The sequence below is a fragment of the Martes martes genome (genome assembly GCF_963455335.1).
Source record: "Martes martes genome assembly, chromosome: 11".
NCBI classification, from domain to species: domain Eukaryota; kingdom Metazoa; phylum Chordata; class Mammalia; order Carnivora; family Mustelidae; genus Martes; species Martes martes.
Window position 1 is genome coordinate 14,370,770 of NC_137899.1, and position 23,567 is coordinate 14,394,336.

Consider the following 23,567-nt stretch of genomic DNA (forward strand, 5'->3'; position numbering starts at 1 on the left):
TGATCTGGGGGAGACAGTGGTGCAGGCAGTAGACATAGCTCCTGCCATCCTTGTTCACACAGACTGGTGGTGGGAGAGACAAAGACTGCAAGGAGTTGGAGTTTCCTTGGGGATGGTCACGTGCTTGGGACTGAGCTTTTGAGTTTTCTCCTCGTGTGGAGGAAACATGAGAGCTGGGGCTCCCACTGCCTCCAGGTCTGAGTTCCCAGTAGGCAGAGGAAGACACAAGATCGCAGGAAGCCAGAGGAGCTTGATTTCTTGTCTGCCTTTTGTGATCATAGAATTGTGTCCAAACTCAAAGTGCTCACTTTGAAGCGTGCTGTAAATTAAATTAAATATACATACACCCTGGGGATGGATGCACCCTTTACCTTCCTCAGGAAAAACAAATCCCCTTCTTGAACAGGTCTGCATGAGGGTTATGCACTATTATTTTCTGTTCTAAGTGCTACGGTTGGAGGTGAATATCAGGTTTCATGTTGTTCTTCCATTGTTGAGGAGCTTTTTGTAGATGATGGGTGCCTATAGCATTTTTTTAAGTCGAAAGACTTAGAATAATCTTGGTGTGTGCTTTTTTTTTTTTTTTTGAAATTGAGGTGAAATTCACATAACATAAAATTAATCCTTTTAATGTGAACAGTTTGGCTTTAGTCCATTCATCGTGTTGTACAAATGTTAACTTCTGTCTGGTTCCAGAACATTGTTATCACCACAAACCCTCTGCCCATTAAGCAGTTAGTCCATCCCTTCCACCAGCCTCTGGTCACTGCTCATGTGCTTTCTGGCTCTGTGGATGTATCTGCTCCTGGGTAGATCGTCTGAATAGAATCATACAATGAGTGATGTTTTGTGTGTCGTGGTGTAAACTTTTTGTCACATAGGAAGTCTTGTGTTTTGGCTTGACCTTTTTAACGGGCTTTGGTTGTAATTAACGGGAATAAAAAAAACATTCCCCTGTTCTCCCTTCTTAGTATATGTTGGCTTGGTTCACAAGCCCATGCAGAAAACTTTCCTGGCCATCAGCACAATTGGGAAGCCTGTGTAAGACCAGACCCATTGAAATGTGAAAAAGACAACCCTGTTTAGACAATACTGCCCACCTTCCCTTCCCCTGCAAACATCAGTTCCTGTCCCTCCCCATATATCAGACTTAGGTGTGACAGAGCCTTAGAGACGTCTTCTACCAGCTCAGCCCTCTCACTCCATGTGTGACAGCCTTGAGATGTATCTAGTCCCAGATACTGTGGAGCTGAACATCCAGACCAGCATGTGTTCCCGTTCCGCAACTGCTTCTTGCCCTTTCTCGCCTGCTGGAACCCAAGCCTGGGTCCGCTCTGAGGAAGGCAGCCTGAGCAGTGGCAACAAATGCTTCACAGATCATTCAAAGATGACATGGCCAGGGGAAAGTCAGCTGTTCATTGTGCCATGAAGACATTTTCCTTAGTGAGGCTGTCCTTTGTAACTGGTTGCTTTGGACACTAGATCTGGCTCATGGCACCATCTCTGAGAGTGCACAACACACCGCATTCACCTTTGCTTCGAAAGAGAATCTATCTTTCCTAGCCACTTCTCTCGTAGCCTTTGCAAACAAACCTCTAATTAAACCTTGCATGTCCTCCCATGTATCGTTATTGGATATTTGGCCATGACCTGAAAGGCCAGAGTCACCAAAAATTCATTAACTTGAAGATCTGAAGTTTTGCAGAAAAGTGTGGCGCTAATTCAGACAGGTGTTGCCATGGCAACAGTGCTGTCTGCAGCCGAGCTGCGCTGGGACCTGGCTTTTGAAGGTTGATGATGGCACCGCAGGCAATACTCAGGGAGTAGATTTTAAAAAAGATGATTGAGGTGAAGGTCAAGGGGAAGAAAACCACTAGCTTCCTTTATTAGGAAGGGATACCCATGGATATATCAAATGAAGTTTGTAATACCAGGTGCCACCTTGAACAGGAGCACGATTGGAGGCCCAATGTTCTATGGAAGGGCTCACCTCTGTCATCCTGCTGAAGGAAAATGAGGACCTGAGCTGTTCTAAGTAGAGTTAGTGTGATGAGGACTACTGGCCACCAGCCCACGGCTCAGTACATCAGTCTTTGGGGCTGTAATGATGCTCCCTGCCTCTTAGGCTTGTCTTTAAAATGCACCAGGGGAACAATCCTGTATTTCCATAGAAATGCTTGGATCTTCAGACTGGTCAAGGGCTCAGGTTGGATCCAGATTAAAGGATGGGCAGGAAAACGCAAGGGTGATATGACCAGAATTTCCTCTGTGATATTTATCTCCCTTTGTGGCTTCCCAGAGGGGTTCTGGGGTCACTCCAGCTCTCACGCCAATGAGTGCAAGAATCAGAACTAAAACTCGGATCCCCGGTTGTCTCTGTAGTGGTACTCCATTCTGTCCTGTTTCCTTGGGTTAGATGAGCCCTGTGGTCCTTCCAGCTTTGGGATCCTACCCATCTCTAACCTGTGAACACAATTATGAATGTCCAAGTGCCGACTTTCTAACTCTGCAGTGCAGTGGATAAAGCCAGGAGATGGTTGATCTTCTAACTTTCCCAATCCATACATACCTTTCTAAACAATGAATCTGTGGGCTGAAGGAAAATAGAAATGTTAAGGGAAATTGTCTCCGACCAACCACTTTTCATTACCTTTCTATCACATAATTGGATCTTAATTAAGAGGGATTTTATGACATGTTTGCTTAGTACCCAATAGTGCACATAAATGAGTATTTTGTTTATAAACTGCAAATCTCATTTTAAAGAGCAGCATTCCAAGACTATAAGTGAATGTATTCTGGTTTATGAAATTTCACTCACATTCCTTATCAAGCAGCCTTTGCTTGGGGTTGTCTGGAGGAAGCTGTGGGTCCATGGAGATGCTCCACATCTCAGAATTTGTACGGAACTCTGATTTGAGAGGAGGGTTGTCTTCTTGGATGCAGGTTGGTATGATAAAACACAGAATTTTGAGTTAGACTGGATCAGCCCTGGCTTACTGACAGCCTGAGTTACTTGATCTCTAAGTGTTAGGTGACTTGTGTAGAAAATGGGAATGATGTTTAGTAAGGATGTTGGGCACATAATTTTCAGTAAATGGGACACACCCGAGATAACGCCTAGGGAGCCCTAGAGTCACAGAAAAGGTTAGGTTCCCCCCCCACCGCCCCCGCCACGCCGGGCTGCAGAATGTACATACATTGAAACTGTCCAGCAGAAGCCTGCCTCTGCATCAGAATGATGACTCCATGCCTGGGGTCAGTTGGTAAACCTGGAGTTCAGTGAGGTTTCAGCCAAGTGCCTCTTCCAAGGACAAGTATCCAGAAGATGGTCACTCTGACTCCAGTATAAAACATCCTTTAACCAAATTAACACTCTGCAGTCTATTTCTGCCTCAACAATCTCTTTGACGGAAAGGGATGTGGTCATGGTATTCATGTCCTCCCAAACACCTGTTAGCAAAATTTCTATAATGGATGCAGTACAACAATGGCCTGTGTATCCTGCAAAGTAGGGAGACATAACAGGATGACAGAGAAGAGCCAAGCCCTCCAGGAGACGGCACCGTGAGGGGAGGTCAAAGGGGACCCAGATTCCAGAGAAGCTGTAGTGATTTGCTGGCTGCATGAGAGTTGGTGACCTTTGGGCTTTGTGTAATTTATGGATTCATTTTATTTACTCGGTGTTTGTTTCCTTGGCAATGTGAGCCTGAGCAATGCCTGAGAAGCCGCTTACCCGTAACTGGTCTGGGTGAGGACAACCCTGGTATAATATTCCATATGCATCTACTGGCTAGGTTATTTTAACTGGAAAGTGGCAGTCCTCTGATTAAAAAATAATGGAGACCGTGGGTTTAAAGATAATAGGAGAAGTTGAAGAAAGCAGTGTGGTGTGATAAAAAGGGAGTCACTCACCTTCCCAAAGACATGCTTGTCCAACTGTGGTTTGTGTGATGCACATGCAAATGGCCAGTGGGGTGTCTGTGCCTCAGGGGCTTTGTGGATACAGTAAACGTGCCCGAGGGCAGGGAGAACTTTTTTATGTCTCTTTGCATTAGATGCGCCCCCCCCCCCATAAACATATTGCCCAGTGAACCGTACAGTTGAACAGAGGATAAGATAATGGTGTTTCCTTTAACATTCGGAGGGACTTGATAATTGAACCACATTAAACATCAAAGGCTTGAAATACTTTCAGTGGTTTCATTCCTCTGGTCTCCCTGGATTATACTTAAACAAACAAACAAAACAAATAGCAGTCATGAATCACTGTGGTTTTTCCTAGAAGGTGTAACATCTCCAGTAGCAAGCGGGGTCTAGAAAAATGTTTTCCATTTCTCAGTCTACAAAGAGCTAACAAACTGGACTCCATAAAAATGGTAACAAAAAGAGGAATAACAGGGGCACTTGGGTGGCTCAGTGGGTTGGGCCTCTGCCTTAGGCTTAGGTCATGATCTGATGATAACATACATTAGAAATACTTCGGTAAGAGTGGAAAATGTGCAAAAGATTCCAGGCTTACGCTTTATAAGGAGGGTGACCTCTGATTTTCAGAGCTATTCTGGAGGCAGAAAGATAGGGAATATAGATAGCAGACAGGCCTTCTCTGTTTCTGTAACATTCTTAAGGTCTGTAAAATCAAAGTGTTGTATTTGGCTAGAGAAATAGGACTTCATTATGAATGGACTCAGAGAAGAAGGGAGGGAGGTTAATTTCTTCCCTTTTCCAAGTAGGTCATTCAGAATGCTTGGTTTTTCCGTAGTCAAAGTGCCAGTTTCCTTGGCTCCTTGCCTTTACTAGCATTGTTAATTTCAATCTTTTGGTGATTTGGCCGTTATCCTTCTATCCCTTTTTTGTGTGTATGAGAGAGGTCAGGTAAGTTGCTGCCAAGTGGAAGCTGGGGTATTTGCTCTTTTTGAGCTCACCAAGCATCAGAGTGCAAACAGGCAGGGCCCTTGGCCTCCCCCTGCTGGTGGCCAGCATCACAGCAGTCGCAGTGTCCGGTCTAAATCACATCCAGCCAATGACGGCTGTTTAAATTACTTAGCAAAGCAAGGTGATGACATATCGCAATAGTAAAATCAGATACAATCAAATTGATAGCTATTTAGAGTACCAGAGATAAATCATTAACATTCTATATGTATAGAGAGATTTAAATTATTTTTGGCAACACCATTAATACTTAACAGAAATATATTCTCTTCTGGACATATATAAATTCAGTTGAGAGTGAAATCCAATCACTAATAGTATGTGCTTGGTACATATATGTATGGAAGGATTTATGCATAATCAGTTGGGGGAGTAGCCTATTAAACAACATAGTGGTGCTTTCTTACCTGTAACTATGGGTATATGTGCTGTGCTGTGTGTGTGTGTGTTGGTGTGTACTGTTCTGTTTGCCCATACCATGTGCATGATATATAGTCTCTCTGGTTTTCAGCCATTGAAACCAGGGAAATGTTCACTCCATAGGTGCAATTTTCCAAGCAGATGGAAAGCATAAATAACTCAGAATTATGATGGCACCACTTTCTACATTTGAGCCTGAAAGTCCACTCTATGCACATTATGTATAGTTTGATGTGCAAGAATTTTGCTAAGTAGTTCTTGGGATCCTGGAGCAAGCCTGTTGATTTCTTCAACAATAAAGCTATGAACAATTATTCATCTTCTTGGAATGAAGAGGATGATCTTCTTCATTATCTTCTGGTTCTTACTCTCTTTTTTTATTTTTTTTAAACTTTATTTTCTTTTTTCAGTGTTCCAAGATTCGTTGTTTATGCATCACACCCAGTGCCCCATCCAATACATGCCCTCCTTAATACACACCACCAGGCTTGCCCAACTCCCCACCCCCCTCCCCTCCAAAACCCTCAGTTTGTTTCTCTGAGTCACATCCATACAAAAACCCATGTTTATTTAAAATAAGAGATGCAATTATCTTCAATTTTTAACTTTCTATTAGAGGGATTGTCAGTCATTCATGAAAATATGAATCCCCACTTCAATAGGTGTTAGCATTTAAACTTGCTTTAAATGAATGTATTACAACTCATATAATTGATTACTTTTCTGAACCCAGTACCTTAAAGACAGGATGAAAAAAAAAAAAAGAAATGTTATATCATGGGCATGACTACATTTTGGATCATTGTACACTTTGCATGAGCCAAACTTCTATGAGAAACAAGTACATTTCAAAGAATATGAATAATCCTTGGCCATATAACAAAGAGTACAGCTGTGAGCAGTATTTTTCATCCCTAAAGTAAAATATTATGTTGTAGAAAATGTATTCTGTGGCAGGTCATTTTTCTTTAATTTGTTACCTATAAATTTGAGTCAGAAGAAAGGTTTTTTAAAGGTGTGTTGCTTTGAGAGTAGGTATGTGGCTCACATTCTCCATCTCCCTCTTCTGATGCCCATTCTGCAGGCACTGCCCACCCCTGCTCTCTGTCTGACAGTCAGTATCCGCAATACTGGAACCTTCCTAACCCAACAGAACAACTGGGGAGAACTTATTCAATAGAGAAGAGGAAGGGCTAATGCTAATCACATCAGATAGCAAGATCAATTTTTGAAATACGTATCCTGGGTATATTATATAAGCTCAACCGATTACTCTTTTTCCTCAGCCTTTTCTGATTTGTGCTTCTCAAATCAGGCCTGCCACACTGATGTTAGAGACTTAGATGTGTGTTGGCAACCAATCTGCCTAAAGCTAACACTTCTGATCGCACTTTCTTTAATTATTGGAAGTTTTAAACACTACTTACAGCTCTTCTTTGGACTGTGTGCAACCTTAGAAAATTCTCATTTTTTTATTTCACTCCTATTTTTTATTTCACTCCTATTTTTTATTTCACTCCTATTAAACTCCCAAAATTTGAATCAGTTTTTATTATAATGTACATTTCATAACAAAAATGACATGCCTTTCCTTTTCAAGAAGTCTAATTGAGAAAATTCCCCAATATATTTCTTTTCATGAATGTGATTTAGCTTTGGGGACCTTCCCCATGAAGATTTTAGAGTGTAGACTGAAGTGCGGTTTTTCTAAACTCTGATTTTGCACGATGAGGGTGCCTTTCTTACGTAGCTTTCTTCCATGACCCAGGTTTTGGGGAAAGACGCCTTCCATTTTGTGACTCCAATGTCTTCAAGGTCTTTGTGACCGTCAGCTTTCAGGCAACAAAACGAGAAAGAGCTGGTAAAAGCCAAGTCTCTCAAACGACATAGGTCACTTCCGCTTCCACTCAAATTCCATTTGCTGAACGTAACTGCAAGGAGAGCAGAGGGATGTCGTGTCATTGGGGGCCCAGAATGAAGGGTAGGGTTTTTTGGTTTGTTTTCGTTTTTTCATTTTATTTTCGAGTGAAGTAGAGCGGACACACAATGTTCCATTAGTTTCAGGTGTACAGCACAGTGATTGCACAGGTCTGTATGTTACGCTCCACTCAACTCAAGGGAGCCACCATCTGGCAACAGACAGCTCTCTTACAGTACCGTTGGCTAGGTTCCCTATGCTGTGCCCTGCATTCCTGGGGAAGAGCAGTCGATCCTGGTAGATGGAGGGCAGACTCCGCCCTGCCAGAATCCTGAGCTTCTGTACCTTCCACAGAGCTTCCATATCTGATGAGCCTCCCCAGAAGGGCCCGAGGTGAAAGGGCTGGGGCTGGCTCTTCTCGAGGCTCCATACAGATACAGACACAGCCTGTCTGGTATCCGGGCTGCAGGTCATACCTGGAATGGACGCCAGTGTGACAGCTGGAACCGTGGTGGTGGCTGCCGAGGAGGCCCCAGTGGAGGAAACAGAGATGGAGAAGGCAGCTCTTCCTGCTGGGGAAGGAGCAGGTGTAGAGGAGACCAGGACTGATGCTGACACTGTGGAGGCCATAGATAGTGACAGATCTCAACCAGAAGAACCAGAAGCAGCAGCCCCTCAGGTGAGTGAACCGGGAAAAGGGAGGCTCCAGGAGGAGGTGCCCTGGTTGGAATGCTGTGTGATGGAGAGTGCTGGTAACAGCTCTGGGAGCAGAACAGGTTTGTGGCCATTGTGTGGTAACCTGTTTCACCAAATATAATTTTATATTTATATATATATATATATATATATAAATATGTATTTATGTATGTTATGTATATTTTTATATTCATATTTTTATTTAATATATTTAATATTTTAATTTTTATTATATTCTGTATATAATAAAAATATAAATATAAATAAAATAAACTTAAGATATATAAAATTACACAAGGTATATACGTATAATTTTATGTATCTTAAGTTTATTTCATTTATATTATTTATATTTTTATTATTATTTAAGTATTTGTATATAAGATTGTCAGCGAGAGTCTGAGCCTGGCTTTCTCTCAGTGTCAGCGTTGCAAGGTTCACACAGGCCCTGAGTGATGGAGAAAAAGAAGAAAGCACAGATGATGTGAGCGTGAGATGGAGGGAGCAGGAAGAGAAGGTGGCCGGATGGTGGGATATTATGTGGATTATGCAAGAAAATAACCATACAGTGCTTAGCCCAGTGCCTAGCACATGGGGAGAACCCAATATTAGTAGTTACATCCTATTGTTAGTAGTAGTATTTAGGAATTGTTGTTATCACTATAGCTCCTCACATCCACCATTAAGGAGGCTCCTGAAATTTCAGCAAATTCATATTCAAGAGGCCAACAGGTCATTACATACATACATGAAGTTGCTGGACTAGGCCCAGTGCCTCACTTCTTCAGAGAACTGTTTGTTCAAAAAAATTTGTTCACAAATCCATATAGTCCATGATGTGGGGGGCACACAGCTCTTCTAAACCACACCCTTGGTCTAGATTCCAGAAGGTAACAATGAAAACTAGGCTCTCAGTGTGATACTCTCCTTTGTCCTGATTTTACTCATAAGAAATTTCCCCCAAATCTCTCCAGGGTTACTCAAAAAATGATCCCTTTCATCCCACTAGAAAAACAGCGGGTAGTATTGGTATTTGGGAAATAACTCAAAAATATGTGCCATTTCTTCCTGAGATTTTTCTTATCACAATGCCAGAACTGTTTTTGTATTATATTGTTAGACTTGTTGGAAAAGTGTATTATTTTCTCCATATTGAAGAATGGAAGTGCTTAAGCCCACTGATATCCGAGGGAATAGAGAACCTGATCTGATAGGCAATAAACCTCTCCAGACTTCCATTATGCTAGTGAAATTCTTTTCCTCGCTCATCTTTGTTACCAAATAGAAAGGAGATCTTGATCCTTTATTCTGCCCCCCCCCCCCACAGTGTAGAGTCCCCAGAGGAGTGATTGCTGGGAATTGTCATCCCTCCAGCTCTAACTGCAGCTTGAGCTCTAAAGACAATAAGCAAAACAGATGTGGATTTTAAACACTAGCCAGATCTGTACAAACAATATGGTTGGAGGCTAGTCAAGAGTCCCATGGACTCTGGAAGAAAAGCAGTCATAGGAGGTCAAATGTCAGCTTCAAGCATTGTTAGGATTCAGTGGGACAAGAGTGGACCATGGCAAAACTGAGGCCATTCTTCGGACCCTACTGGATTCCCCTTCAGGGTGGGCCCCTCCCTCCTCTCTCCCTGTAGTCCCCGATCTTTTTCCCAATTTCCACAGAAACCCCACTTTTCACAAAGAGCATGACTGCTCAAGGATCCAGAAATTAATCCCATTAAAGGTTTCTGTCTCAGGAGAGAGAGAAAGTTGACGATGTCAGGAGGAACGTCCTGCAAGGCTTGAGGCCCAAAGGTTTCGGCCAGGTTTGGGGAACCGTGGGTATTTTATGGAAGGGAGGATGTGGAGAACGTGGGAGCCAAGGAGGGTACGTCAGGGATAGAAGCAGAGCACAGTGCACCCGAGGACGCAGAAGTCTTTGTTCCCAGCCCCTGCTCAGCACCGCCACGTTTTTCTTCCTCCAGGAGAAGGTCATCCCTTCAGTCGTCATAGAGCCCGCCTCCAACAATGAGGGAGAGGGAGACCACGAAGTCCCCGCAGGCGCAGAGTCCGTGGAAACACCCAGTGCCCTGGCTCTTTCCGGCCCCGCCAGTGAGCCCCCAGAGCTGGCAGCAGAGCCCAGAGCCGCTGAGGACTCCCAGCCTCTGCCCTCCGCTCCAGCGGCAAGTGAGGCGTCTCAAGATGTGCCTCCCGGCTTCCTCTACAAGGTCTTGTCATTTTGTCGTTTTAATTGGGTGGCCATTCATCCTTCCTCTTCTTTGAGGCCCCTTGGCTGGAACCTTTGGTTTTCGAATGTTTACATTTGCATTTTTTGCAATAGGTATTCCTTCTCTGTACTGCTTTCCCCACATCACAGTGTAAAATGGCAGGATTTCTGGGCTGGACAAGCAAAAACACAGTATTGACTTTCCATCTCTTTCAGCAATCCATAGTTAAAGAATGTTCGCTACAGGACAAATGGTATGCCTCTTGGTAGGGAGTGGGTGAATTCTCTGCACCCGCTCCACCCCCCACGTGCCCTCCCTTGCTCCTCTCCCAGCCCTGTGAGTCCCTCCAGCTCTAGGCTCAGACCAGCGCTTTGAAATCCTCCGTGTATGCATCCACTGGGGGCTGAATTATACACCAGCCGGCCCCGGCGCACACCGGCTTTTCTCCTTATCTGCAGTGTGGCCTGAGGAACATCACTTCTCTCTCTGCGCTCCAGTTTCTCAGTAGGAAAGTGAATTGGGGAATAAGCTGGTCATTTCCAGCTCTGACATTTTATGATTCTATATAAAAAATACACATTTTAATAGCCAATCACATGATCTCTGGGGGTAGGGCTGAGGGGAGGGACATGGGAGAAATAAACGGTTCATAACTCAAGTGGGGTGAGTATGTGGGTCATTATGGTACTCTTTCTGCTTTTGTTTCTCAAAATTTTTTATGATTAAATTTTAAGGAAGTCTTTCAAAAAGGGGGGAAAATGGTAGGGGAGAGGACAGGGACTTTTTAAGAGTATACACTTGCAATGAGTGGTAGATAAGCCCTAGAGATCTAATGCACAACATGGTGAATATAGACAATAATATTGTATCATAATCATCAAATTTGATCAGAGACTAGACCTTAATTATTCTAGCCACTAGAAAGAAATGATAAATACATACTGTATAGAGGTGCTCAGTATTGCTACAATGGCATCCTCTTACAGTACACAAATGTATCAAATTAGCATGCTGTACACCTTAAATTTGCACAATACTGTATGTCAAATATATTTCTATTTTAAATTTTAGTTTATTTATAAGATAAATATAAATAAATAAATAAAAATGAAATTTATGTATTTATTAACAAAATTATTAATTAATTGGTTGATTGATTGAATTTCTACACCCAACTTGGGGCTCAGACTCACAACCCTAAATCAGGAGTTGCATGCCCTTCCAACTGAGCCAGCCAGGCACCCCAAATACATTTCAATTTAAAAAAAAGAAGAAGAAAGAAAAGAAACAGTCGGGTATGGTTTAAAGGTTAAGATAGGAAATTTTTAAAGAAATTGATCACAGCGTTTTATTAAGTAGTAGTTCCCATATAATGTGGAAAGTGATGACTTTTCCCATTATTTTTAAAAATGTTATATGTACTATTTTATTTATTTTTATTTTATTTTATTTGTGGGGGGAGTCAGGAGAGTGGCAGAGAGAGTGGGAGAGAGGATCTTAAGCAGACTTCATGCTCAGAATGGAGCCCAACCTGGGACTTGATCTCATGACCCTGAGATCATGACCTGAGAGCTGAAACCAAGAGTCTGACGCCTAACCAACTGTGCTACCAGGTGCCCCCGATTTTTCCAATTATTAAGTACTTGACAGAAGTGAGGTTAGAGGAACTTTCTGCTAGACACTTTTAGTTCAAGTTCAAAAATGAACAATAATAAAACATCAATGATAATAAAATGTAAATATCTAACAAATATGACAAAATTTAACACGTGACGTTTCAACTCTTGGAGAAGGCATTGCATTACTAAACATACATCCAAATGTTACATTTCCTTTTGCTTTTAAAATAGTAAATTCTTTTAAAATCTTTTGCAGGTGGAAACACTGCATGATTTTGAAGCAGCTAATTCTGATGAACTTACCTTACAAAGGGGTGACGTGGTGTTGGTGGTCCCCTCAGACTCAGAAGCTGACCAGGTAAAGAGAGATTGAAAGGTTCTACAGGCCATGTTGTTGTTTTCCCCCGAGGGTCACTGGGACACAGTGAATAACTGAAGACATTTCTATTTTCTGAGATGTTGCATGGAAGTTCTGAAAAGGGCTTAAGGTTTATGAGCACATGACATGGCTAACTGTAGCTCTTTAGAACACCTCTTTTAGGATATTGTTATGTATTTTTCATGAAGATTTTATTTAAGAGGGGCAGGAAAAGATGGCAGAGAAGTAGGAGACCCTGTTTCAGCCGGTCCCCTAAAGCGAGCTAAATATCTACCAGACACTCTGAATAGCCATGAAATCAGCTTGGGATGTAGGATTATACACTGCTGGATCTCTACGGGGGCAGAAGACATCAGTGGTGAGGGAAAGCAGAGTGGGAACGCTTGGACTGATATCGAAGGATAAACAGAAGGGGGAGGGAGCCACCAGAAGCAACCCATTGGAAAGTAATACCCCAATACGAAAGTGCTCTGTGGTTGGGGACCAGCATTAACTTGGGAGTCTGGTTAAAAGCACTCAAAAAGAGCAAAAGATCTTAAGGGGCAACTGGTGGACAGGCGGTCACGGTCACGGACCTAAGCCCACGTACCCAGGTCAGCCACTGCTGGTGACCACCCATGCCAGAGAGAGTCCGGTGGAGCCTCCAGTCTTTTGGCTTATGGCTTTTGGCTGCTTGCACCACCGCTTGGCTGGGCGCATTCCTGCCCATACCTGAGAGAGCCTGGTGTGGGTGCCAGCTGGCGGTGTCTGGGACCAAAGCCTTCTGCGACCACCCAAGGGTCTGGACATTCCCTGTCCGTGCCTGAAAGAACCCAGCATGATCTCTGGTTGGAATCCTTCTGCAGCAGCCTTCGCGAACTGCATGACCACTGGTCTAAGTGTACCTGGCAGTGGGCCTGGACTCTAGACAGCAGTCCCAGCAAAGGCAGCTACCCGCAGTGGGCTCCCCAGACCAATATAGCTTGCGGTATTAGTGGCTCAGGGGTGCAGAGACAAGCCAGGGCTTTGGGTGACCACTGGGATGGTGGCGGCTGGGGGTGTGCACTCCCTGTGGGAGGTTGTGCTGTTTAGTAGAGTTTGCATAGGGGGAATCTGTGTGTTCTGGACCACCCAGAGGGGTACAGACTGAGGCTTCTCTCTGAGGCGGAGGTCTGGGTGCAGACATATTCTTTCTTTGCTCTGACCCCCTGAAAGACCCCAAAAACCTTCAGAGAACCAAAGCCTGAAAAACCGGTTTCCACAGGGCCCAGCCCCTTGATAACCTGCAGGGCGACTCAACCCAAGCAAGACTGACAGGAGAACAACGCAGCAGGCCCCTCCCCCAGAAAGCATGCCAAAAGAACTGGAGGAAAACCACCATAGGATCCCCATAAAACTGTAAAATCCAAACATCAGGGGAAAACAATATATTAAGCTCCTGATATTGCCCTAAAACCTGTATATTTCATAGATAAATTTTTTTTAATTCGTTCTCATGATTCTTGTTCTTTTAATTTTTTTAACCCACTTACTATTACAACTGGAGGTTTAATACAACATAATCCATAATAACTTTTTAACTTGAACTTTTTTCATACATAAACCTATGGTTTTTTTTCTTTTTCTTTTCTCTTTTTTTGTTAATATACATGTACATAAGCTTCAAGGTAGTCCTTTTTCCCTGTTCAATACTACCCCTATATATAAATCAGTTTTAATTTCCCTGTATCTCTGGAAAGTTGAGTCCTTTAACAACGATATCAAGATATACCCATGAAGAACTGACATAACCTTCCTTGCCCACATTGAGGATTTCTAACCATCCTCCCGTCTTATTCTTCTGTATTTGTTTTTATTCTGGTATTATATAAATCTTATTCTTGGGGTTCATTTTGACTGGGTTCTTCTTTTTTTCTTGTCACTTTTGTTGGTCTTTTTGTTTGTTTGTTTTTGTTTATATACCTTATAAATCTTACTTCGGGGCTCATTTTGGCTGGGCCTCTTTTTTTCCCTCTTTCTCTCTTTTTTCTTTTTTCTTTCTTTTTGGTGGTAACTTCTGATTGCTCTGGAATTTTCCAGGGTGCACACTGTCTGGATCATGGTTGATGTATTCAGCTAACATCCCCTCAACCAGCTTTCATCAAAATGACTAGGAGGAGGAACACCCAACAGAGGAAAAATTCAGAGACTGTGCCCTCTCCCACAGAACTATTGGATATGGACATAAACAGTATGTCAGGGAATTCAGGGTAACAGTTATCCAGGCAGTGGCTAGGTTGGAGAAAACCATTAGTGACAACATAGAATCTCTAAGGGCAGAAGTGAGAGCTGACCTGGCAGAAGTTAAAAATACTATCAGTGAGATCCAATGTAATGTAAATACTCTAACAGCTAGGGTAACCAAGTAGAAGATAGAATTAGTGATCTAGAAGACAAACTGATAGAAAAGAAGGATCAGGAGGAGGCCTGGAACAAACAGCTTAGAAGCCATGAAAACAGAATTAGGGAAATAAATGATGCCATGAAACGTTCTAACATCAGAATTATTGGGATCCCTGAGGGGTGGAGAAAGAAGACTAGAAGATATAGTTGAACAAATTCTGGATGGAAATTTTCCCAATCTGGGGAATGGAATAAGCGTTCATATCCTAGAGGCAGAAAGGACAGTCACCAAGATCAACAAATCTAGAAAGACCTCCAGACACTTGATTGTTAAATTTATGAATCACAATTTTAGACAAGAGATTCTAAGGGCAACTAGGGGGAATAGATTCCTTACATACAGAGGATGGTCCATCAGAATAACATCAGACCTGTCCATAGAAACCTAGCAAGCCAGAAAGGGCTGGCAGGGCACTAAATGAGAAGAACATGCAGCCAAGAATACTTTATCCAGCAGGGTTGACATTCAAAATGGATGGAGAGATAAAGAGCTTCCAAGACCGGCAAGGTTTAAAAGAGTATATGACCACCAAACCGGCACTACAAGAAATATTAAGGCGGGGGTGGGGGGGGGAATGTCTATAAAAGAAGAAAGAACCCAAGAGTGACATAGAACAGAAATTTACAGAGACAATCTGTACAAACAAGGACTTCACAGGCAACATGATGTCAGTAAAAATGTATCATTCAAAAATCACTCTCAATGTGAATGGCCTAAATGCTCCTATAAAATGGCACAAGGTTGCAGATTGGATAAAATGGCAGGACCTGTCCATACACTGTCTACAAGAGACACATTTGGAACTTAGAGATACACCCAGACTGAATGTGAAGGGATGGAGAAGCATCTTTCATGCCAACGGGCCTCTAAAGAAAGCTGGGGTAGCAATTCTTATACCAGATAAATTATAGTGTAAGCTGAAGACTATAGTCAGAGGTACAGAAGGCCACTACATCATCCTTAAAGGGTCTAGCCACCAAGAAGATGTAACAGTTGTAAATATATATGCCCCCAACATGGGAGCAACTATGTAAGCCAACTGTTAATCAAAATAAAAAGCCATATTGATATGAATACAGTAATTGTAGGGGATCTTAACACATCACTCTCAGTAATAGATCATCCAAACAGAAAATCAATAAAGAAACAAGAGCTTTGAATGACTTTGGGCCAGATGGACCTCATAGATATATACAGAACATTCCACCCTAAAACAACAGAATACTCATTCTTCTTCAGCACACATGGAAATTTCTCCAGAATAGACCACATACTGGGTCACAAATCAGGGCTCAACCGATACCAAAAGATTGAGATTATTCCCTGCATATTCTCAGACCACAATGCATTGAAACTGGAACTCAACCACAAGAAAAAGTTTGGAAAGAACTCAAACACTTGGAAGCCAAATACACCCTGCTTAAGAATGTTTGGATCAACCGGGAAATCAAAGAAGAAATTAAACAATTCATGGAAACCAATGAGAATGAAGACACATTGGTCCAAAACCTATGGGATATGGCAAAGGTGGTCCTAAGAAGGAAATACATAGCTATCCAAGCCTCACTCAAAAAAATCTGAAAAATGTAGAATACACCATCTCTCTTTACATCTTAAAAAACTGGAAAATCAACAACAAATTAAGCCAACCCCATGCACAACAAGGGAAATAATCAAGATTAGAGCAGACATCAACGAGATAGAAACTAGAGATACAGTAGAACACATCAATGAAACTAGAAGCTTGTTCTTCAACAGAGTCAATAAGATCGATACATCACTGGCCAAACATATATATAAAAGAAAAGGGAGAGGACCTGAACTAATAATGATATGAATGAAAGGGGAGAGATCACGATTAACACCAAGGAAATAGAAACAACTATCAGAAATTATTATCAATAATTATAAGTTATATGCCAATAAGTTAAGCAACCTAGAAGAAATGGAAGTATCCCTGGAAACCTATAAACTTCCAAGACTGAAAAAAGAAGAAATTGACAACCTGAATAGACCAGTGTCTAGTAATGAGATGGAAGCAGTGATCAAAACCTTTCCAAAAACAGGAGCCTGATGGATTCCCTGAGGAATTCTACCAAAAATTCAAAGAAGAAATAATACCTATTCTCCTGAAGATATTTCCAGAAATAGAGACAGACAGAAAACTTCCAGGCTCTTTCTGTTAAGCCAGCATTACCCTGACCCCCAAACCAGGCAAAGACCCCATCAAAAAGGAAAATTTTAGATCAATATCCCTGATGAATATGGACGCCAAGATTCTCAACAAGGTCCTAGCTAATCAGATCCAACAGTATATTAAAAAAATTATCCATCCTGACCAGGTAGGATTTATCCCTGAGATGCAAGGATGGTTCAGCATTCGCAAATCAATCAATGTGATAGAACAAATCAATAAGAGAAGAGAAAAGAGCCACATGGTCCTCTCAGTTGATGCAGAAAAAGCATTTGACAAAAAACAGCATCCATTCCTGATTAAAATGCTTCAAAGTATAAGGATAGAGGGAACATTACTCAACTTTATAAAATCTATGAAAAACCCACAGCGAATATCATTCTCAATGGGGAAAAGCTGACAGACTTCCCTTTGAGATCAGGAACACAATAAGGATGCCCATTCTCACCACTCTTGTTCAACATAGTACTAGAACTCCTAGCAAAGGCAATCAGACAACAAAAAGAAATAAAATGTATTCAAATTGGCAAAAAAGAAGTCAAGCTCTCTGTCTTCGCAGATGACATGATACTTTATATGGAAGACCCAAAAGACTCAACCCCTGAACTACTAGAACTCATATAGCAATTCAGTAATGTGGCAGGATACAAAATCAATGCACAGAAATCAGTTGCTTCCTTATACACTAACAATGAAAATATAGAAAGGGAAAGTAGAGAATCAATTCCATTTTACTATAGCACCAAGAACCATAAGATACCTGGGAATAAACGTAACCAAAGTGATAAAGGATCTGTACTTGAGAAACTACAGAACACTCATGAAAGAAATTGGAGAAGACAGAAAAATATGGAAAAGCATTCCATGCTCATGGATCAGAAGAATAAACATCATTAAAATGTTTATACTGCCTAGAGCAATCTACACTTTAAATGTCATCCCAATCAAAATCCCACCGGCATTTTTCAAAGCGCTGGAACAAACAATCCAAAAATTTGTATGGAACCAGAAAAGACCCCGAATTGCAAAGGAAATGTTGAAATAGAAAAACAAAAGTGGGGGCATCACGTTGCCTGATTTCAAGATTTACTACAAAGCTGTGATCACCAAGACAGCATGGTACTGGCACAAAAACAGACACATAGACCAGTGGAAGAGACTAGAGAGCCCAGATATGAATCCCCAACACTATGGTCAAATAATCTTCGACAAAGCAGGAAAAAATATCCAGTGGAAAAAAGACATTCTCTTCAATAAATGGTGCTGGGAAAATTGGTCAGCTATGTATACAAGAACGAAACTGGACCATTCTCTTACACCATATAGAAAGGTAAACTCGAAATGGATAAAAGACCTCAACGTGAGGCAGGGATTGATCAAAATCAAAGAGGAGAACATAGGCAGTACCTCTTTGACATTGGCCACAGCAACTTCTTTCAAGACAGGTCTCGAAAGGCAAAGGAAACAAAAGTGAAAAAGAACTTTTGGGACTTCATCAAGATCAAACGCTTCTGCACAGCAAAGGAAATAGTCAACAAGACAAAGAGGCAACCCACAGAATGGGAGAAGATAACTGCAAATGACACTACAAAGGGCTGATATCCAAGATCTATAAAGAACTCAAACTCAACACTCAAAAAGCAGATAATCACGTCAAAAAATGGGCAGAAGACATGAACAGACACTTCTCCAAAGAAGACATACAAATGACTAACAGACACATGAAAAAATGTTCATTGTCATTAGCCATCAGGGAGATTCAAATCAAAACCACATTGAGATACCACCTTACAACAGTTAGAATGGCCAAAAATAACAAGACAAGAAACAACGCCTGTTGGAGAGGATGGGGGGAGAGGGGAACCCTCTTACGCTGTTGGTGGTAATGCAAGTTGGTACGGTCACTTTGGAAAACAGTGTGGAGATTCCTTAAGAAATTAAAAATAGAGCTACCTTATGACCCTGAAATTGCACTACTAGTTATTTAGCTCAAAGATACCCAACTTTTGTATCAACATGGATGGGACTAGAGGAGATTATGCTGAGTGATATAATTCAAGCAGAGAGTCAATTATCATATGATTTCACTTACTTGGGGAGCATAAGGAATAACACAGAGAACATTAGGAGAAGGAAAGGAGAAGTGAGTTGGAGGAAATTGGAGGGGGAGATGAACCATGAGACACTTTCCTTTCCCTTGCCTTTGGAGACCTGTCTTGAAAGAAGTTGCTGTGGCCAGTGTCAAAGAGGTACTGCCTATGTTCTCCTCTCTGATTTTGATTGATTCCTGCCTCACGTTGAGGTCTTTTATCCATTTCGAGTTTACCTTTCTGTATGGTGTAAGAGAATGGTCGAGTTTCATTCTTGTATACATAGCTATCCAATTTTCCCAACACCATTTATTGAAGAGAATGTCTTTTTTCCACTGGATATTTTTTCCTGCTTTGTCGAAGATTATTTGACCATAGAGTTCTGTGTTCGTATCTGGGCTCTCTAGTCTGTTCCACTGGTCTGTGTCTGTCTGTGTATTTTTGTAGGAGGAAGAATCCTGAATTGACTTTATTTCTTTCACCTCTTTAAAAATGTTGTCCCGGGGCACCTGGTTAGTTAAGCGGCTGCCTTCAGCTCAGGTCATGATCCCAGGGTCCTGGGATTGAGTCCCACATCAGGCTCCCTGCTCCGTGGAGAGCCTGCTTCTCCTTCTCCCTCTGCCTGCCACTCTGCCTACTTGTGCTCTCTATCTTTCTATCAGATAAATAAATATAATCTTTTAAAAAATTTAAAAAAATAAAGATGTCACATTGTTTTCTGTTTTCTGCTGTTTCTGACTAGAGTTCAGCTGCCATTTGTTCACCATTGTTTCTGGTAAATGTGCCTTTCTCCTGGACCACTTTTAAGAATTTCTCTGTATCTTTGGTTTTCATCGGTTCAATATAATATGCTTAAGTCTTGTATTTTTTGTAGTTTTCATGCTTGGGGTTCACCGAACTGCTTAGATTTGTAACCTGATGTTTTTCATTATATTTTGAAGACTTTCAGCTAATTTTTCTTACATTTTTTGGTGCCTCATTCTCTTTTTCCTCTTTTGTGATTCCCTAATTATTCATCTGTTGGACTTCTCGATGCCTAAGACTGTCCTTTTTGTGCACTATTTCATTCTGGTACTCTGGTTGGATCATTTTTATTGGTTTGTCTTCAAGTACAGGGACCTTTTCTTCTGCTAAGTTAAAATTGGTTGTGAAGCTTATCCAGTGAGATTTTCATTTCAGATGCTATACATACAGAGTTTTATAATGTTCATGTAGTTTTTTGTTTGTTTAGTTGACATTTCTTTCCCAAAATTTCCTATCTATTCTTTCATTATTGCCACTTCGAGTGTTAGGTACTTGTAAATATTTGTAATAGCTGCATTACTTTCCTACTACTAACTCCAAAAAACTAGCCCATCTCAGCACACATTTGTATCAATTGCCTTTTATCTATGGGGTATATGTTCCTCTTTTTTCTCATATTCAGTAATTTTTTTATTGATATTGGACACATTGCAGAGTCTGGATTCTATTTTTTGTCTCTGAAGCTAGTTTCTTTCCCCCCTAGCAGACATGGAAGTTACTAGATAGTTAGCTTGAATTCATGGAAGCTTTGTTTTATGCTTTGTTAGGGTGATTCTGTTTCAATTTTGCCTTTACTTTTAGGGTGACTTCTTACTCCTGAGACACCTTTTACTTCCAAAGATGGCCCTTCTGAGATTTCAGTAGAAATCCTGAAGGTTTGACCAAGCCTCCTAACTTGGTGGGATTCAAACTTCAAACTCTGCCTCCCCTCCATTGGCAGGGCTTCAATTTCCTCTCAGCTGCCTTCCTCCTGTTGCTTCTCCCAGACTCCTTGGGGGCCACCCTGTATATTCACAAATTTTGGGGGCAGCTCAGGATTTTAGGGAAGTTTCTCTGCATAGTTGGTAACCTTCCTCTACAGATCTCTTCTTTTAAAATATCCCCCATAAAAATATAGCTGCTTGTGTGTCTGGGTGACACAGCCTCTTAAGTTTCCAACTCTTGATTTCAGCTCAGGCCATGCTCTCATGATTATGAGCTTGAGCCCCATGTGGGGCTCTGTGCTGGGTGTGGAGCCTGCATTTAATATTCTCTCCTTCCCTCCCTCTGCCCCTCCCCTTGCTCATGCCCTCACTCTCTCTCTCTAAAATAAGTAAAAAAAATTGTTAAAAAATACAGCTGCTCTGGAAGCCCTCCACTCTTCCTTTTAATGTCCTGCATCAAACAGACTTGAGAATGATCCTCAGGGGGAAGCTGTATTAGCACGGATCTCATTCACCACAATTTCTTACTTTCCAGGGTTAAATATTCTCCAGTTTTTGCCTGCTTTTGGTCACTGACAGTGCCTTCAAATAATTGTTATATATGTCAACCCCATTATTTGTAACAATCCCATTATATAACTTTTTATGCTATGTTTTGTAAATCATTTCTATATATAAATAGTTGAATATATGTACATATGGATATATAGAGATATGTAGTTATTCTGGTGTTTATAAGTGTTTCATGCAGAAGCACTTATCTGATACAAACTATTTGCCATTGCCAAAACTGTAAATCTTTCATCTATCACATACTTTAAGAAGTTAAAATTTAATTTTACCTATTTGCCTCAGCTAGAGATTGATACTGGCTAATGTTTTTCACTTTACTATATAAATTGTATTTCAGAATACACATGTTAGAATATATCTTGATTATGAGTTTGTGCCAGCTCTTAACTTTTTTCTTTATTGAAACAATTTTAAAATGCATGACTCTGCTTGGCTCCATTAGATTTTTCACTCATTGTAAAGAAAGTCAACTATAGACACTTGTGGGGGAAAATATGGCCTTTTAGATGTTGCCAGAGATTCAGAAAAAATTGAGTTATCATCTTTTATTTTAAGTATAACTTCGCCCTTCACATATATAACACCATAATTTTAAAGAGGGCACTCTTCCTCCTAGCCAGGATATTATCAGTCATTTTATTGAGTCATCTTTTTCTCTGTTTTTTTTTTTCTGCCTTCAAAAATTGGCCTGTCTAAATGCTTATCTCACTAGTCTGTATAGCAGCATCAATTTATAGTCTCAGATTACATCAAGAGGGAATGTATTCAGCTTCTTTGTTTAATTTTGGAGACCTCATTTTATCTGATGTACTTGAACTCTGTTGGGAATTGCTTCAGATTAAATCTGGCCATCCCTCATCCTAAGTGGGATCTGTTTCGTGGACTGGTTAACATAATCAAGACAAGTCGTTTCCTGCTAGTTTTTGCATTATACAGTCTGTATGTTTCATGCTGTTCCTTCCACTCAGCCTTTTCCAGCCAGGCTCTGCTTATCTGCAAGAGGCCAAGGGCAAGTAACAGCCTCCATTCCTCATTTTAATGTATTGTCTCTCAAGCTGAATGGCCACACATGGTGGCTTCAGTTTTCTTTCTGTGGCTAAATGTCTTCATTCTTATTATGTTACTCCTGTAAGATGGACCAATGTTTTGGAGGAATAATTGATAAAGAATACATAAAGACTATGTGAATATTTCCAGCAAGAATGTCATGACAACAAACTGCTTTGTAGTTCACATAAACTTGAAAAATGAGAGATTATAACAGCAACAGCAGAGAGGATAGTGAGAGCAGGTACCCAGATGTAGTGGCTATTATTTGATAAGCCCTGGGTATGCTGGTTTATTTGGGTCACATGATGTAAGCTGGAGGCACAGAGTTCTCTCCTGTAAACCAGTGCTTCGGGATGGAATACAGAACCTCCCGTGGCCTCATCCACACTGTATTCTGACCTGGGTCCTCATGTCACTTCTTACTGTGACCCACAGGATAGGGAGACTTCCTATGCATTACATGTTTTCACGTGGTGTCCTCTCTTTGCGTGGCTAGCAATCTAATCCTTTTCTCTTCCTTAAGAACTCATGTCATAATCCAGTTAACATCAATGAGCTCTACTTTAGACAAAATTATACTATTTGTATTAACAGTTAGCTTTCACAGATCCAGAAAGTAAATCATCTCAAATGTTTGTTGTTGTTGATTTTTTTTACCTAGCAACCTATTTGGGATAATCCTTCCCACTGACCTATCTCAGCACACTGGCTTATAAATAATGTAACATCCTGGTACAGGATCACAATGATAAATTATTTTATTAACTGTTGGCAGTGCAGATTTTTCCAGTAGTTTCTTGGACCTTGAACGCCCTGTCTTTGTCTTGCAGGATGCAGGCTGGCTGGTAGGAGTGAAGGAATCAGACTGGCTTCAGTACAGAGACCTTGCCACCTACAAAGGCCTCTTTCCAGAGAACTTCACCCGGCGCCTGGATTAGGGCCAAGAATATTATAGAAAGAGCCCGGTTTTTGGGTTTTTAAACCTCCATGAAAACCCAAAGAGTTCACTTTTGCTGTTGCACTCTTAATGATGTACAGGCTGGTGCCAGACAAAGCTTGGAAAGATATCAGTGGAGCATGTGTGCAAAAAAAAAAAAAAAAAAAAAAAAAGAAAGAAAGAAAGAAAAAGAAAAGGAAAGAAAAGAAAAACAAGTAAATTACAGAAAAAGTCCTCACTGTTTCCCACGTTATCCATAACAGGTTTCTTTGTGCTTTGTCCAAGCTGTGGAGACTCTTGTCCTTGAACCCTTCCCACCATTTCTAAAGTAGCTTTCTCCAGACCAGAACCTTCATTTCTCTGCACCAAGTGTATGGTCCTGAGTGGCTGCC

The 23,567-nt window shown here is 41.2% G+C and overlaps 1 protein-coding gene across 1 annotated transcript in view; it reads left to right on the forward strand.

Moving 5' to 3' along the window:
* The window catches only part of AMPH (amphiphysin), a gene marked incomplete at its 5' end in the record, with an annotated part of 245,667 nt that extends 222,344 nt beyond the window's left edge, over positions 1-23,323 (forward strand). Inside the window, 4 exons of the mRNA XM_080818126.1 lie at positions 7,743-7,952; positions 9,942-10,184; positions 12,060-12,161; positions 23,069-23,323. Of these exons, the coding sequence (XP_080674252.1) occupies positions 7,743-7,952; positions 9,942-10,184; positions 12,060-12,161; positions 23,069-23,176 (663 nt within the window). The 3' untranslated portion in view covers positions 23,177-23,323. The remainder of the gene's footprint in view (positions 1-7,742; positions 7,953-9,941; positions 10,185-12,059; positions 12,162-23,068) is intronic.
* Between the last annotated feature and the right edge of the window lie 244 nt (positions 23,324-23,567).